Source organism: Cnephaeus nilssonii, assembly GCF_951640355.1.
Source record: "Cnephaeus nilssonii genome assembly, chromosome: 14".
Lineage (NCBI taxonomy): Eukaryota > Metazoa > Chordata > Mammalia > Chiroptera > Vespertilionidae > Cnephaeus > Cnephaeus nilssonii.
This window is the reverse complement of record NC_137085.1, coordinates 6,822,910-6,837,210: the sequence shown is the minus strand read 5'-3', so window position 1 is coordinate 6,837,210 and position 14,301 is coordinate 6,822,910. Positions and strand designations below refer to the sequence as shown.

The 14,301-nt window shown below is 58.9% G+C and overlaps 1 protein-coding gene across 1 annotated transcript in view; it reads left to right on the top strand.

Annotated features, from left to right (window-relative positions):
• Positions 1–14,301, top strand: part of MVB12B (multivesicular body subunit 12B) — a 140,117-nt gene that overhangs the window by 107,442 nt on the left and 18,374 nt on the right. The window contains exon 8 of the mRNA XM_079790249.1: positions 12,459–12,514. Coding sequence (XP_079646375.1) covers positions 12,459–12,514 — 56 coding nt within the window. The remainder of the gene's footprint in view (positions 1–12,458; positions 12,515–14,301) is intronic.

The window sequence follows — 14,301 nt, the reverse complement described above, 5'->3', positions numbered from 1 at the left end:
AGGCTCATGTGGTTTCTTTCTTGTTGCCGTGCCACCTATTCACACATCATGTGTGCACACATCACACACATGCACACATGGCAAAGTGCACATATCACACATGCCTGCATCACACACACATCACACGTGCACACATCACACACGTGCACACATAGCAAAGTGCACACATCGCACGTGCCTGCATCACACACATCACACATGTGCATGCGTTACACACGTGCACACACATGCACACATCAGACACACACGTGGCTCCCCTTCTCTCTGAATTGTCATTGCCAAACCTGGTTTCCATCCAGGCCCGGGTGAGGGTCCATCGGGCTCTGACAGGGCAGAGGGCGCCCCGGGAGAGAAGGATTATCTCCTGAACCATCAGGAGAACCTAAGAGAGAAGGAGGGGGACATGGGAGCCCGACCCTCCGAGGGGGGCCGCTGAGCGCCCATTAGCACCTTCCTTGGGCCCCTTCAGCAGTTTGAAACCTTCTCTCTCCTGAGAATTAGCCTTCCTGCTTTAATTTCCAAACTTCAAAGATTACTTTCGAAATCATGTTTTTCCAGTGAAATTCCGAAGGCTTTACACATGTGTGAAAGGAGGGGTTTGGCTGTTAAAACGTGTCTGCTCTGCCCCTCGGTCCCTCAGCTACAAAGGTTCCATGGCCACCTGCGCTTTGTTCTCTTAAATATCATACCAGCTTGCTTACCCCCCCTCCTCCCCCCTCCCCCCTCCTTAACCCCGCCCCCCGGGGAGCCCAGTGGGCACAGCAGACGTTCTACCGGGAAGAAATTTCCCTGCTGGGCACTTCCCCCACCCACAGCTGCCCCCTGGCCCCGGTCTCTGTAAGGCGGGAGCGCAGGGGCCGAGATTGGCCACTGGACTGGTCACAGCCAAAGGGATTTTTTTAAATTTTTCGGTTACAGTTTGCATTCAACACTTTTTTATATTAGTTTCAGGTGTGCCAAAGGGATCTCAGAGTAAGGATGTTCGCAGGGGCTGGGGATGTAGGCGGGGTTGAGTTCCACCCTACGTGTCCTCAGCCCCACAGAGACCCGGCTGAGTAATTGGGGTGACACGCTGAGCCTCTGGTGCTCCATGTTACGGGGCGTTGCTGTCCTGAGAGATTTCAGAACAATAAGCTTTGATAAGCATCTTGAAATTCTCTTCCCAGTCCGGTCATGGGCCATAAATGTTTTCGTAGGATAATTCCCCAAAATAGTCCCAAAGGCCCAAATTTTAAAACGGCTCTTTAGCACATATTTCTCCCACAAAAATGTGGTAATATAAAAGTGAAACATTTTGATGAACTTGTAGAACTAATGATCTATAAATAAAAATCGACGTCATTTATAAGTTATTTAAATGAATTTTGTCACTAAAATACATTCCTCCGCATATTACATCGCTGTTAGTAATTTTAACGGTGAGTCTGTTCGTGTAAAAAAGAATTGGGCGGAGACCAGGGTTCCTCCCAGCAGGCTGTGGGTGCGCGGGCCCAGGCTCCGGTTTGCCCCTCCCGGTCCCCCTCGGGATGCTCCACACGTTGGCACGGGCGGCTGAGAGCCAGGGAGGAAAGGGGCCCCAGGCTCCTCGGCCACCACGATCCGGGGGCTCCCTTTCCTCGGGGAAATGCGGTCTGCAGAGGCACGTCTCTGGCAGAAGCTCTTTCATCTGCACTGAACCCCCGCCTGCGCCGCCGCCGTCCCTCCCGGCTCCTGGGGCTGTCAGTGCCGCCCACCTGCAGCGCGTGGGCTCGCCGCGCCTCAGCACCCACTTGTACAAATAGGGGGAGGCCTGAGAACTCTCCACCCACCGCTCCTCCCGGGGTGCCCAGGCTCGCTGCTTCTCCTGAACCAGAGAGAGCCCCGCGCCTCCTGCCTCCGTCCTCACACCAGTTCAGCCCGCTCTTCCCAGAGGAGCTGCTCGCGAGCCGACCAGCTGGCTGCTCCGCGCCGCGCCTCCCCACGCGCGATGCCACGCTGGCCGGGGCTCACTCCCACGCAGAGCGGCGTCCAGCCGCTCCAGCCACATGCCACCTGTCACTGATCCCAGACTCCTCCGCACCCTCCCAGCCACCCCTCCGCTCCCCCAGGCCTCTGTGACTCCCCGGCCCTCGCAGCACCAGCGGGCGGCTCTTTGGTGGGGGTCAGTTTTTTTTTACAGAACAATCACTTTGAGACAGTTCCTGCTTTTGTAGGAGGAAAGTTGGGGCGTAGCCCATTCGGGCTGATCTTCAGGTGCTGTGTCTGTTGGACTTGCTGGCCGACCAGACACCCCGCTCTCGGCTTCCCGGTTTCACAGATTAAGCCATGTCAGGACCTTCAGGATTTCCACCAAAATTGGACACCCTGTGTGTTGTTACATTCTCAGTACCAAGAACAGCCTGTTTTAGGCGTAAGGACACGGCTCCCTCGACTCCTGCCTGCTCTGCATCTCATCCTCCTCAGACACCCCTGGGCCACCTGACCCTCCGCCTCCTCAGCAGGAGGAGGGGCTGGAGCGGCACCCGGTTTAAGGGGGAACCTGGAGGCCACCGTGTGTTCTCACGGCCTCCGGCAACAGTGAAAGCACGACGTGGCACCCCAGACCTGCCCTGTCCTCTGATCTCTTTATCCTCAGAATTCTAACCCCCCCCCCACCCCACCGCCCTCACAGGTCCTCAGCTGTGCAGCGTAGGCCAGGCGTCCACTGTTCTCCCGTTACTGTGGCAGCAGCTGCGGGCGCCCATTTCTCCCCCAGTCCCCCTCCCAGGGGGCTGGCCGCAGGAGCCGAGTGGAGGCGTGTGCCCCAGGAGCGGCAGCCGGTGCCGGGCCAGGGCAGTGGCAGGAGGACAGGCTCCGGGCGATCTCTGGACCGAGTCAGAGGCACCGCAGCCGCAGGAAGGAGTGGCTCCCTGGGTTTGATCTGCCTCTGCTCCCTGTGGCTGTGTGTCCCCGCCAGGTCGCGTGACCGCTGTTTGCAAGTGTCGCCTGTAAAATAGGGATGATGATGATGATGATGATGATGATGATGATACTACATTTCCCCCTCCCCCATGGGATTATCATGTCAACACACAGGAAGCACCCAGGCCAGGGTTCACATAGTGTGAGCTGCCACCACCACCCTCTGGGGCTTAAGGGCCTGGTGGCCAGCGAGGTGTGGGGACAGGTCCCTGTTGCTGCAGGTCCCTGCCTGACCGTCCGAGTGGCTGACAGCAACGTTCTGTGGTCGGAAAACAGATGCAGGAAGCGTGTGAGGGAAGGGGAACCCACCTCCGCACTCCGCGCTCCGGAGCAAGGCCTCCCTGCCTTCCCTGCCGCCCCTGCCCTGCCCAGGCCTCCCTGCCTTCCCTGCCGCCCCCGCCCTGCCCAGGCCTCCCTGCCGCCCCCGCCCTGCCCAGGCCTCCCTGCCTTCCCTGCCGCCCCCGCCCTGCCCAGGCCTCCCTGCCGCCCCCGCCCTGCCTGCCCAGGCCTCCCTGCCTTCCCTGCCGCCCCCGCCCTGCCCAGGCCTCCCTGCCTTCCCTGCCGCCCCCGCCCTGCCCAGGCCTCCCTGCCGCCCCCGCCCTGCCCAGGCCTCCCTGCCGCCCCCGCCCTGCCCAGGCCTCCCTGCCTTCCCTGCCGCCCCCGCCCTGCCCAGGCCTCCCTGCCGCCCCCGCCCTGCCCAGGCCTCCCTGCCGCCCCCGCCCTGCCCAGGCCTCCCTGCCGCCCCCGCCCTGCCCAGGCCTCCCTGCCGCCCCCGCCCTGCCCAGGCCTCCCTGCCTTCCCTGCCGCCCCCGCCCTGCCCAGGCCTCCCTGCCTTCCCTGCCGCCCCTGCCCTGCCCAGGCCTCCCTGCCTTCCCTGCCGCCCCCGCCCTGCCCAGGCCTCCCTGCCTTCCCCGCCGCCCCCGCCCTGCATGCAGGCAGAGCTGCACTCAGCTCCTCGGGGTCGTGTCTTTGTCTTAGAACGACACTGCCAGGGAGCAGTGTGCGTAGGTTCCCAAGTTTGTAATTAAAACAATTGAGAAACAATTTTCGCTATGAAAAAAAGGAATAGCTGAACGGGACGTCTCTTGAAGCAGATGTGGTGCTGGGAGCCGTGTAGAGGTATTATTTTGTCACCAACCCAGCAGTTATCTCAAGGCTTAAAAGAAATGAAGGGGACATCTTTTCTCCTCACCCAGCGTTTTTTAGCACCGAATATCATTTCACATGTAAAGGTGACAGCAATATCTTTAACGTTTTTCTATTGGATTAATAACGTTTAACGTTCACAGCAATAAAGCGAAATGTTTTCGTGAAGGTGCTTTATATCACTAGTGGAAAATTCAAGTAAAAAAAAAACAAAAAAAAAAGCAAGACCACACGCACAAAGTAATAGACGTCGAGAGCCGTCAACGCAGGGGAGCCGGGTGGAGGTGGCTTTGTGGAGCCGCGGGTGTGCAAGGCCTGAGCCCCTGGCGGCGGGCTCCCGGGGCCTCGCCCACGCCCCCAGCCATTCATCTCCACCCGGCAGTGGAATATGACAATGTTAGCATTTTTCATCTCCCTGACGTTACCATTAATAAAGCAATGATCCAAAAGGGGCTTTGCTGAGTCTGTTCTTTATGCTCCCATCACTCACGGCGAGATAATTTCACACAGGATCGTTTTAAAATTAAACGGCGATAAAAGCGCTCTGCTGTTCTGTGTTCACCAGTTCATGGAAGTCTATCAAGTCATTAATGTGTCATGACAAACCGCTCGATGGCTACAAGAGTAATTAATTATTTGAATAAATAACAAGTTGAACTTGGGGCTTTGAACCTCAGTGACACCCGCATCCCATTAGGGGCTTCCGGGACCTGGCGGGGCACCGGTGCGCCGAGTCAAAACGCAGGCCAGGGCGCCGGGATGGATGGAAAACAATTTCGTAAACACGGGGCGACGTGGCGCGGGGAGAGAGCCCAAGTGTCAGGTCCCCGCGCCCACGCGGAGTCCAATGCTAAAGGTTCCCCTCGATCCGTGATGCTCCCGGAACAATGACACAGATTTTCATAATCACCATTCATCTCGGCATGTTTTCCAAGATAATTACAGCAATTACGAGTTGGGTTTCTTTTTTCTGTGCCCATTGTGGAGAGGAACAAGTGCTTATTATCCTGGATGGTTCAGAGAGCCCCGGGCTAAAGCTCTGTCATCTCCGAGCGCCTTCTTTCAAATCCTGAAAGTTCATCAGCGCTGGAGACGCGGCGGCATTAGCCGGCGCTATTATTACACCTTCAGGTTGCGCTCGTGTGGTTAGAGCGGATGGCTGGATTGTTCGGCGGGGGGACTGCTGGGCTCGGTTGGAATTACTGTCAGGTGGCGGGCGATGCCGTGACAGGTGCAGGCAGACGGGCGGCAGCTCACCCCGTCTCCACCACGGACTTGCACAGCGAGCTAATGACCAGTGTTTGGAGAATGCGTTTTCGTGACATGCCCTTTAAAGGTTAATATTAAATCGGAAATCTGGGTAATGCGTGGCACTGCACTTCACAGACACAGCACCTAGGCAGGAAGACGCACACGCCCCGGTGTTCCCAAATCGCGGTGGGTGTTGGCTGGACGTCAGTTCTGCCTCGAGCCGCCCCCATGGGCCAGAGAGGGTGTCCGTGACTGAGTTTTGGGAGGTGACACAGTGCTCTCTGCAGAAGCCATTTCCACAGGGAAGCGTTTCTTGAAAATCCTGGTGATTGGAACTGGACCTGCGTGTGTGTCCGGAGTAGGGACTCCTGCGCCCCGGTCACATGATCGCTCCTTAACATCTCCAGGCCCACAGGCTGCCGTTCACCTTCCCGCTCCCACCTTCGGGCGCCGTCTTCGTGTCCCGCAGGGAGCTGTTCCTACCACGTTCTTCGTACGGTGGACGTGCCAGGGGTTTTGTCCTTACTTGGAGCAAAACGCAGGTGGTCTCCACCCCAGGCCAGTAAGTACTTAGGAAGTTTTAAAAAGCTTTCTGTGGCCGAGTGAGAATGTTCTTGTTCGTGTACTTGGAGTTCCTCCTGGGCGTTGAGTGTGGGCCACTGCTCGGCCCTGCTCACTGGACTCCCGCCTCCCGCTCCTGCCGCTCAGAGACCAGGGAGCCTCCAGCCTCTGGGAGGCGGTTCTGCTACAGAGCCCCTCCCCCCACCCAGGCTGCTCTGAGGGCCCTCAGACCCCCCTCAGGACACTGGACTGTGGGAGGGGGTTACTGGCAGGCATTTTGTGTAGAGATGGGGACTGAGGAATGGGGGGGCGAGCGGGGTAACTCCCTAACTGCCAGCTAGAAGCTCAGAGAACCTTGGTTTGTGGTGTGCAGGCACCTTAATCTTAAAGAGCACGGCCCTTCCCACGGACCCGGCCAATTACCCGACCCCGGGGGTTTCTCCGCTTGGCATCGGGCGCTTGTCCAGGGCCGTCCGGCAGCCTGGGCCCGCCTGGGGCTGCTCCTGCTCCACCGGGGCGGCAGGTGCCAGGGAGGGCCTGGTCCGGGCCCCCAGCGGGTCCCACTGGGCAGGCCGTGCTTCCGTGCCTCCAGGTGCCTCTCGGTTGGGACTCCCAGCCCATAGGCTCCAGTGTGATGTGGCCGCTCTTGGGTTCCACGTAGAAGACGGTGGAGGAAGAGAAGGCCTGCTCTGTCCTCTGCGCCGTGACATGGCGACGATGACGATGGCAGTTCTGAGCGTCGTTCACGCCTGGGCCTTGTGTTGTTAGCGCATCTAAATGTCCCAGCAGCCCAGGTATCCCTCCTTCTGCAGTCGAGGAAAGAGGGGCTCAGAGATTAAACATTTGCCCTAAGTCAAAGGGGCGGGGGCGGAGGACCTGGTCCAAATTCAGTCCCGGGGCGAAGCACTGGCTGTGAGCTCGGAGGCTCGGCTGTAGCTGCCGCGTGTGCAGTCACGGCACCTGCACGTGCTTCCTGGCAGGCCGTCCTCAGAGCAAAATCAAGCCGCTGGAGAGGTGCGGCCTGCAGTTCTGTGAGCTGCTGGGGCTCGGGCTGTCAGTGATCAGCCACCCGCCCCTCCCCCCCTCGCCTGCCCCGGTTCAGTCCTTCCCAATTCGTGTGGGAAATGCCAACCACTGAAGGGGCTGCGCTGACCCCTCGGTGGCGGCTCCCCCCGCAGAACGGCAGTGTGACACTCGGAGGCTAAGCACGGACCCGACGCCCCACGAGTGGCCGAGCTCACGCGGTCTGACCCCGTGCCCGCTCCGTCCTCCCCGGGGGCCGCCTCCCGTGTGGGACTCTGGAGGCTCTCCACGCGCTGACAGATCACTCCGTGGGCTTATGAGTGACATGACAACACAGATTGCCGTGGGGCCTGGAAGGAAGTTGCTGGCCTGTGTAGACTCAATTGGAATGTTGTCAGCGAGTAGACAGCCCTGAGGCGGCTACAAACATCTCCCAGAGAGTGTCCCCAACGCGAAGTCACCAAGAACCCAGAGCTCCTTGGCCTTCTGGTTTGCAAGGGAGTTTTGGGAAATGGCCGTGAGGTCTTCAGTCGTTGGCATTTCCCACACGAATTGTGAAGGACTGAACCGGGGCAGGCAAGGCGGGGAGGGGCCGGTGGCTGATCATTGAGCCCCAGCAGCTCACAGAACTGCAGGCCGCACCTCTCCAGCGGCTCGATTTTGCTCAGAGAAGGACGGCCTGCCAGGAAGCACGTGCTCCCCGCCACCTCGCAGGTGCCGTGACTCGAGCTCACTTAACACCGCTCGGCAGCGGAGCAGATAGCGACCGAGGTGCTGGCAATGGAGTCTTTTTTTAAAAAAAAAAATTTAGATTTTCTACCACATGATTTTGTGACTAACAGGCGTGTTGAAATGAACGCTTGTGTTGATTGGAGCCTTTGTTGTTGTTGTGGAGACATCAGTGAGGAAGGGGTTGGCGGCCCTGAGCGATCGTGGGTGCCCAAGGCGTTGGGGTTGCCCTGGCCGGAGCCCTGGGGAGTTGGTCAGGGGGGGCGGGGGCGGGGCGGGGCTTGGGTTGCGCCTGCAGCCGTCCCAGGTGTGTGCTTGGAGGGGAAAATTCAGGGTGGCTCTGAGGGACTGCCTTGGCAAGTAAAATTATAGTTCTCATCGGAAGGAAGACGCAGGGCTGTAACCCCATCCCGTTGCCAAAGTCCCCACAGGTTCATGGCACAGCTGCCTGTGCAAGCAGGAGTCCACGTGCCTGTCCAACAGGTACGGCGTGCAGATCGGCCACTTCCCCACGCACAGCACCCGGGCGTTCGGGGCAGTTGGGAGGAACGTCCCCCACACCTTCTCCTCCTTCGGCATGGGGGTGGCATTAACACGGGAGCAGATTCGAGCTTTGTTTGTTTAAACCTCGCAGGCTCCGTGAGCACGCCCCGTCCTCTGGACTCGGGGCCTGGCTGTAAAGAGAACAGTTGAATGAGCTCATTGTTTCCTGTGTTTTTCTTTAATGTATTTTACAAACACTCCGGTGACAGGCCTGACACGCTGATTCCTATGTAGCCGCACTTCAGTTTGGGATTACAGCATTAATAACAGAGTTCCATGCGTCATGCCATCTTTAAGCATGATCGTTGTGATAAAGGGCAAACTCTTAATTACAGGCCTGCTTAATTACAGCTCTGCCGGGCGATGGCGTTTGTTTAGGAGAATGCTAATTGTGCTGCGAGCCCGCGGCACTTCCTCGCTTTCATCTGCTGCAGGTTGCTCGCTCGGTGCGCAGATCAGCGTTTTGTTCAAACTGCCACCAAAAACAGGTTTAAAAAGCAAAATTAGTACACTGTGCTGGTACTCAAAGGAAACCAGCCTGCCCGTCACGTTTCCTTTCTCCCCCACAGCAGCCCCGAGGGAGTGCTGTATTGTCCCCATTTTACAGACAGGGTCACCCAGGCTCAGAGCGTTGAGGCAGCCTGCTGGCCACACACCTGCCACCTGCTCAGTTGGAGTTAAGGCCCCGGTCTGTTGACCCCCAGCCCATCCTCCCCGCCACCTCCCCAGCATGCCCCCCCCCAAAAGCTGGCCTCGGGCTCGAATCCTGGCTCCCTCCAGCTCCATAATTGCTCTGAGCCTCAGTTTCCCTAATAACAACCTGCAAGTGACCGTGTTGAGGGTTACCTAGTCTGGGGGTTGGGTTTCCTTTCCTTTTCTTTCTCTGTAGAACGGGGCTGGGGACAGGTTGGGTTACCTCTGAGCGTGGGGAGGGGTGGTCTTTGCTGTGTCACCGGGGAGTCGAGGGACTGCCCCGTCCCGGGAAAGCTGCTTTGGCCCATGAGGGAAGGCAGGGTCTGGCCCTGCCTCTGGGTCGTGACCACAGGTCAGTCAGGCCTGTCTGTGAGAGCCTCCTGGAGCCCCGGGCAGGTGGGAGAGGAAGATGGAGCCCTGGGCAGTGGCTCCCTGAGGGCAGAGACCTCGCTCGGCTGTCTCCCCTTCCCCTCCCCTGTGTCATCCTGAGAGGACTCGGCGGTAGACCATCTAGAACGCACATCAGCCTCTGTGCACAGAGCAATGAAGACAAAATACTGGCTTCAGCTGGGAGGGAGGGAGGGAGGGAGGGAGATTTATGAACATGCGTTTGGAGCACGTGAAAAACTTGTGCCGTTGATTTTAAGAATTATGTTTGGCAAACCTCTAGATATTTTAAAACATGAAAAGGCTGCCCAGATAAGGAGAGTCTAAATGAATGTTATAGAATTAGAAGGGGATTTAGCGGTCCCACAGATCAGCTTTGTACCCAACACACAACACCTACCCCCCCCCCCCAGCTCCCCGACACATGGCCGCCTGCCTGGCGCTCCCCACCCAGCTCTGCTGGCCCTTCCTCGGGTCCCCCCAGAGGAGGGCAGCTCCCCCCTGCACCTCACCCCACCTCTGCCGCTCCCCCTGTGACAGTGCTGGGAGTACGTGTGATCACCTTCCAGCCTCCTCCTCCTGGGCCAGGGCCCCCGTCCGCTGACCTTCCGTGTGCTGGCCCAGCGCTGGGACCCAGTGGGGCCACAGTGAACAAGAGTGGACAGGATCGGGCCCCGTGGAGCGTCAGCCTGACGGCGTCCTCTCCCCCCTCCCTGGTCTGGCTTCGGTTCCCACCGCCCTGGGCCTCCTTGGAGGCTGTGGGTCCCGCACTGAGCTCCGGCCGAGACGGCGACCGCCTGGCTCTGGTGCCAGGACTCAGCCTGTACCTCACCATGGCATCCCTGCCCCTTTCCCGTGGTGAAGTCACATGAGTGTCCATATCTTCTGCTGTGACCCCACACCCTTCCATTCCACCTGATACGACTGGTTTGGGGTCTAAAGTACCGACTGGACTTAATGACCGTGCGTGACGCCCACCCATCCGTTAAGTTTAGCCCAGGATCCCGACTTTCTGAGATCTTTCTTGAATTTCTCTCTGTTACCAGTTTATAAACTGCCCTCCCTGACTCCCCGTCAGCCACATCCTGTATAATAGAAGGGTAATAAGCAAGTCGACCGAATAATGGAACTACCGGTCGCACTGACCACCAGGGGGCAGACACTCAATGCTGGAGCTGCCCCCGGTGGTCAGTGTGCTCCCACAGGGGGAGCGCCGCTCAGCCACAAGCCGGGCTCATGGCTGGGGAGCCTCTTCTGCCTCCTCAGCAGCGCTGAGGGTGTCCGACTGCGGCTTAGGCCTGCTCGGAGGGGGCCTAAGCTGTCAATTGGACATCCCCCGAGGGCTCCCAGACTGCTAAAGGGTGCAGGCCGGGCTGAGGGATACCCCTCCCCCTGCCCCAAGTGCACGAATGTCGTGCACCCGGCCTCTAATATTACACAAGCAGACTATGCACGTCTTCATTGAAGTCATTGATAACGCCTGGGCAACCAGAGAGATTGCTCAAGGTCAACATCAATCTGTTAATCAGCTGCTTGGGCATCTAGTCCAGCCAGTTAGGGATTCCCCCCTTCACATTGTCAGCCGTATTTATCCATCTTATCCACATGGGTAACATGAGACGTTTTGTCACATGCTTCGCAAAATCCACATTCCTTCCTCCTACCATAATCTTTAGATTTTTTAAATAAATGCAGTTTGGCAGGCAGATGGTCGGTTTGGCAAACTTTTGCTGGCGCCTGGGGACTCTGCCCCCGAGTGAGGAGCTCCGCCCGTGGGTGGAAGTGGCTGGAGCGAGCTCGTTCCGATCCCAGCCACAGCATCCTGGCCGCTCGCTTTCCTTCCGCTGAGTGTGTGTTCTTCCGTTTTCCAGAAGACTGTGAAGAGCATCTGACAGAGCCTGTCCTTCTATCCTGAACTCTAAGATAGAGTGGCCCTTCGTCCCAAATGTCCTCCCTTCTCTCCGCACGGCTGCCCCTGGGTGTCCACATGGCATCGCTCTGGCCTCTGTCTTCAGCCTCCTCAGTGCTTCTGTGAAGAATTTCCCTTGAGCCTCCACCCCACACCTCGATCGCCCACTTGGGTTAGCCCTCGCTCAGTCCCAGCAACCCCCACCGTGCTCCGGGCTCTCCCGGGGTGGAGCGGGACCTCTCCCTGGACGGCAGGCGGGGAAGGCCTGCTGGGGGGGTGCGCACTGTCTCCCCCCTCCCTCCAGTCTCTCAGGAGCTAAGAGCAGGCCTTGGAAAATGCTACATATGTGGGCACATGTATGTATACGTGTGTATATAGGTGTATAATGTAAAACGTATGTTGCCTATTACCTGAATATGCTGTAAGATAGACATGACACATTATACGTTTATCTCTGTAAAAGTGGATATTATACAGGGGTGGCAGAAGTAGGTTTACATCTGATTATATGGAAACAGACATGCAGGTTATGATTATTGCTGCAGCTTTATTAACTCAAAAAAAGGCCACAATGCAACTATACATAGATGTACATGAAAATGCTCCTACTGCTAACATCCAAGTCTTGCAAGTTACTTTTTTCTGGGTCTTTTTCTCCTCAGTTTTTATTACATCCTTCCGAGTCCAATCAGCCGACCTGGGCAGGGCCCTTCTCAGCCCGTCACAGCTGGCGCGGCAGGAGCTGACCAACAGTCCAGGGGCCACCACGGCCCAGAATGCAGTCATGTTTCTAGATCTTTCTTCTGAAACACGTGACTGTCAGTTGGAGGGAGGGATAAAAACCCGATCCAGGGGCCTGAGGGCCCCACGCCTGGATGTGACCTCAGCTGAGAGCAAGTCTAACGCGCCTGCTGCGGCCCCTCCAAGCTCAGCTCCGCCCTCAGCCTCGGGCGCCCCGTCCTGCTGGCAGCCCCTCCCCGGCTCCTGCCCCTCACAGGCCGGAGGCCAGGCTCCGGGGCGGGCGCCAGGCCCTCTGCTCTCACCGCTCTGGTCCACACAGCTGCCTGCTCTTCAGGGGACACGGGGCGTCTGCCTCCCGCACCAGCTGAGTCCCAGGAGCAGGGGTGGTGCCTGTGTGCACGGCCCCTGGGCCTCACGCCCCTGCGTGCAGGTTGGCTGGCTCCAGCCACAGACTGGCTTGTGCTGTCTATGCCGACGTCTCAATTATTTAACATGGTGCTATCTACAATGCCCTTTCCTCTCTCTTCTTTTGCAGCAATGGATGGTGTGCCTTTTATGATTTCAGAGAAGTTTTCTTGTGTTCCAGAAAGTGTAAGTGTCATGCATGACTTCCCTTCCCTTCCTCCACCCCCAGTCTGGCTCCCTCTGCCCCATGGCACGGTGGCATGCAGGGCTCTCCTGGTGGCCCTCACACCCCCGCCTATTAGGGTCATTTCTGCTGGCGTATCTACCCTCCCGCGGCCCCCCTCCCCCCACCGCTGGTCCGAAGCTCAGCCCTGCAGCCAGCGACAGGCTGCCTGAGGGGGGGGAGGGTCAGGCCCCTCTGAGCCTGGCGGCCCGGGCTGCCCCGTGCAGGTCTTTGAGAACGAGTGAAAGGCAGGGCCAGAGGGACTCGCAAACTCAGATGCAGCCAAGCCTTGTTGCTTCAAATGTGACGGTTAATTGGACTGAACTTCGCTTGGTGTCCCAGTTCAGCTTAATTTGGGGTTTTATTAACGATGATGATGTCCTACCGAAAAGGGAGGCTGCCTCGTTTTCCCATTTTAATTGCTACTCTGACCCCGTGTTCTCTGCTCTCTCCGGGAGGGAGGCCCCGTGGGCTGAGCTGGTCCAGCTCGCAGTGCCGGGCAGCGGTGGCTTTCCGTTTACTGCCGGCCTCGCCACCGGCCAGCATGACACCCCTGCCCGGGAGCCAACCGAGGCCCGCGCCCGCCCTGCGGCCTGTAGGACGGGGCGCTGAGTGGGCTGCCTGGGCCTGAAGGCAGCGCTCAGACCTGAGAGGCAGGCGCCCACCACCGGGCCTGCCTGGCACCGGGCCCCCCTCCTGCTGCCCGCCCCCCAGGCCGGCCGTGGCCCTCCCTCCGCTGTGCAGGCCTGGCCCTCGCTGGCTCCATAGCCTGGTTCCTGGATTTTTGTCCTTTCCGGAGAAGTTGGCTCTAAGCAGCTAATAAACGTGAAGGCCTGGTGGGGCACCAGCTGAAGAACCCGGCAGTGTTTTTCTTGGGTCCGACTTAAAGCCACCCGGCGTGCCATGTGACCGGCTCGTAGTTTCCATTTCCATGAAACATAATAGGCCTCCTCTGAGCCCTTCTGGTAAGCAGCTTAATCTTGAAAAATGCTCCTGACGTGACACGCGGAGCATGAGTAACTTCAGCCGACTCCACTCGGCCGCGTTGCCATGGCGACGCTGGCGCCTCTCCCGCCGGCTCCGGGGAGAGGCGGCTCTGTCCTGCGCAGCGGCTCCGGTCGGGAAGTTTAGTGGGGCAGTTAGGCCTAATGATACAACAGCTGGACCTCAGCTGGATCCCGGCAGCCCGGGCAGGCGGCCCGGCAGCAGGCGAGAGCCAAACTGCTCTCTGGCTACGGGCAGCGCAGCCCGGAGCCCGGTGCCTAATTTGGTGGCCCTGCCCCAAGATCGCCCTCACTAATGGGCTGCTACCCGGGCGCTGCCGACTCAGCAAGTGCCCAAGGCGCGTGGATCAGGCCGAGCCCGGTGCCAGCAGCTTCCCCGTGCTTCCCTCACTGAATCCTCCCAGCTGCTCCGGCAGGAGGGGCGATGATGGAGCGAGGGAACCTGAGGCCGGTTTTGAATCCCGGGCCTTGGGCTCAGAAGCGGCCTCTTCCTCCCTCGTCTCACAGGAGACCCCCGGCCTGGCTCAGGCTCTGCCCCCTCGGGCTGCAGTTCAGAACCAGAAAGGCCCTGGGCTCAGGAGGCTGGGCCGGGGCCGCGGGGGGAAGGAGAAGGCCCATGTGCCCAGAGGGGGCCGGACGGGCTCAGCCCCCGGTCTCTGGGCCTCCCGCTGACTCTCGGGGCCACGTGTGTTGGATTTTCCATGCCGTCTGTTGAAAAGCCAGCATCTTTTATTAAAAGGTCCCCC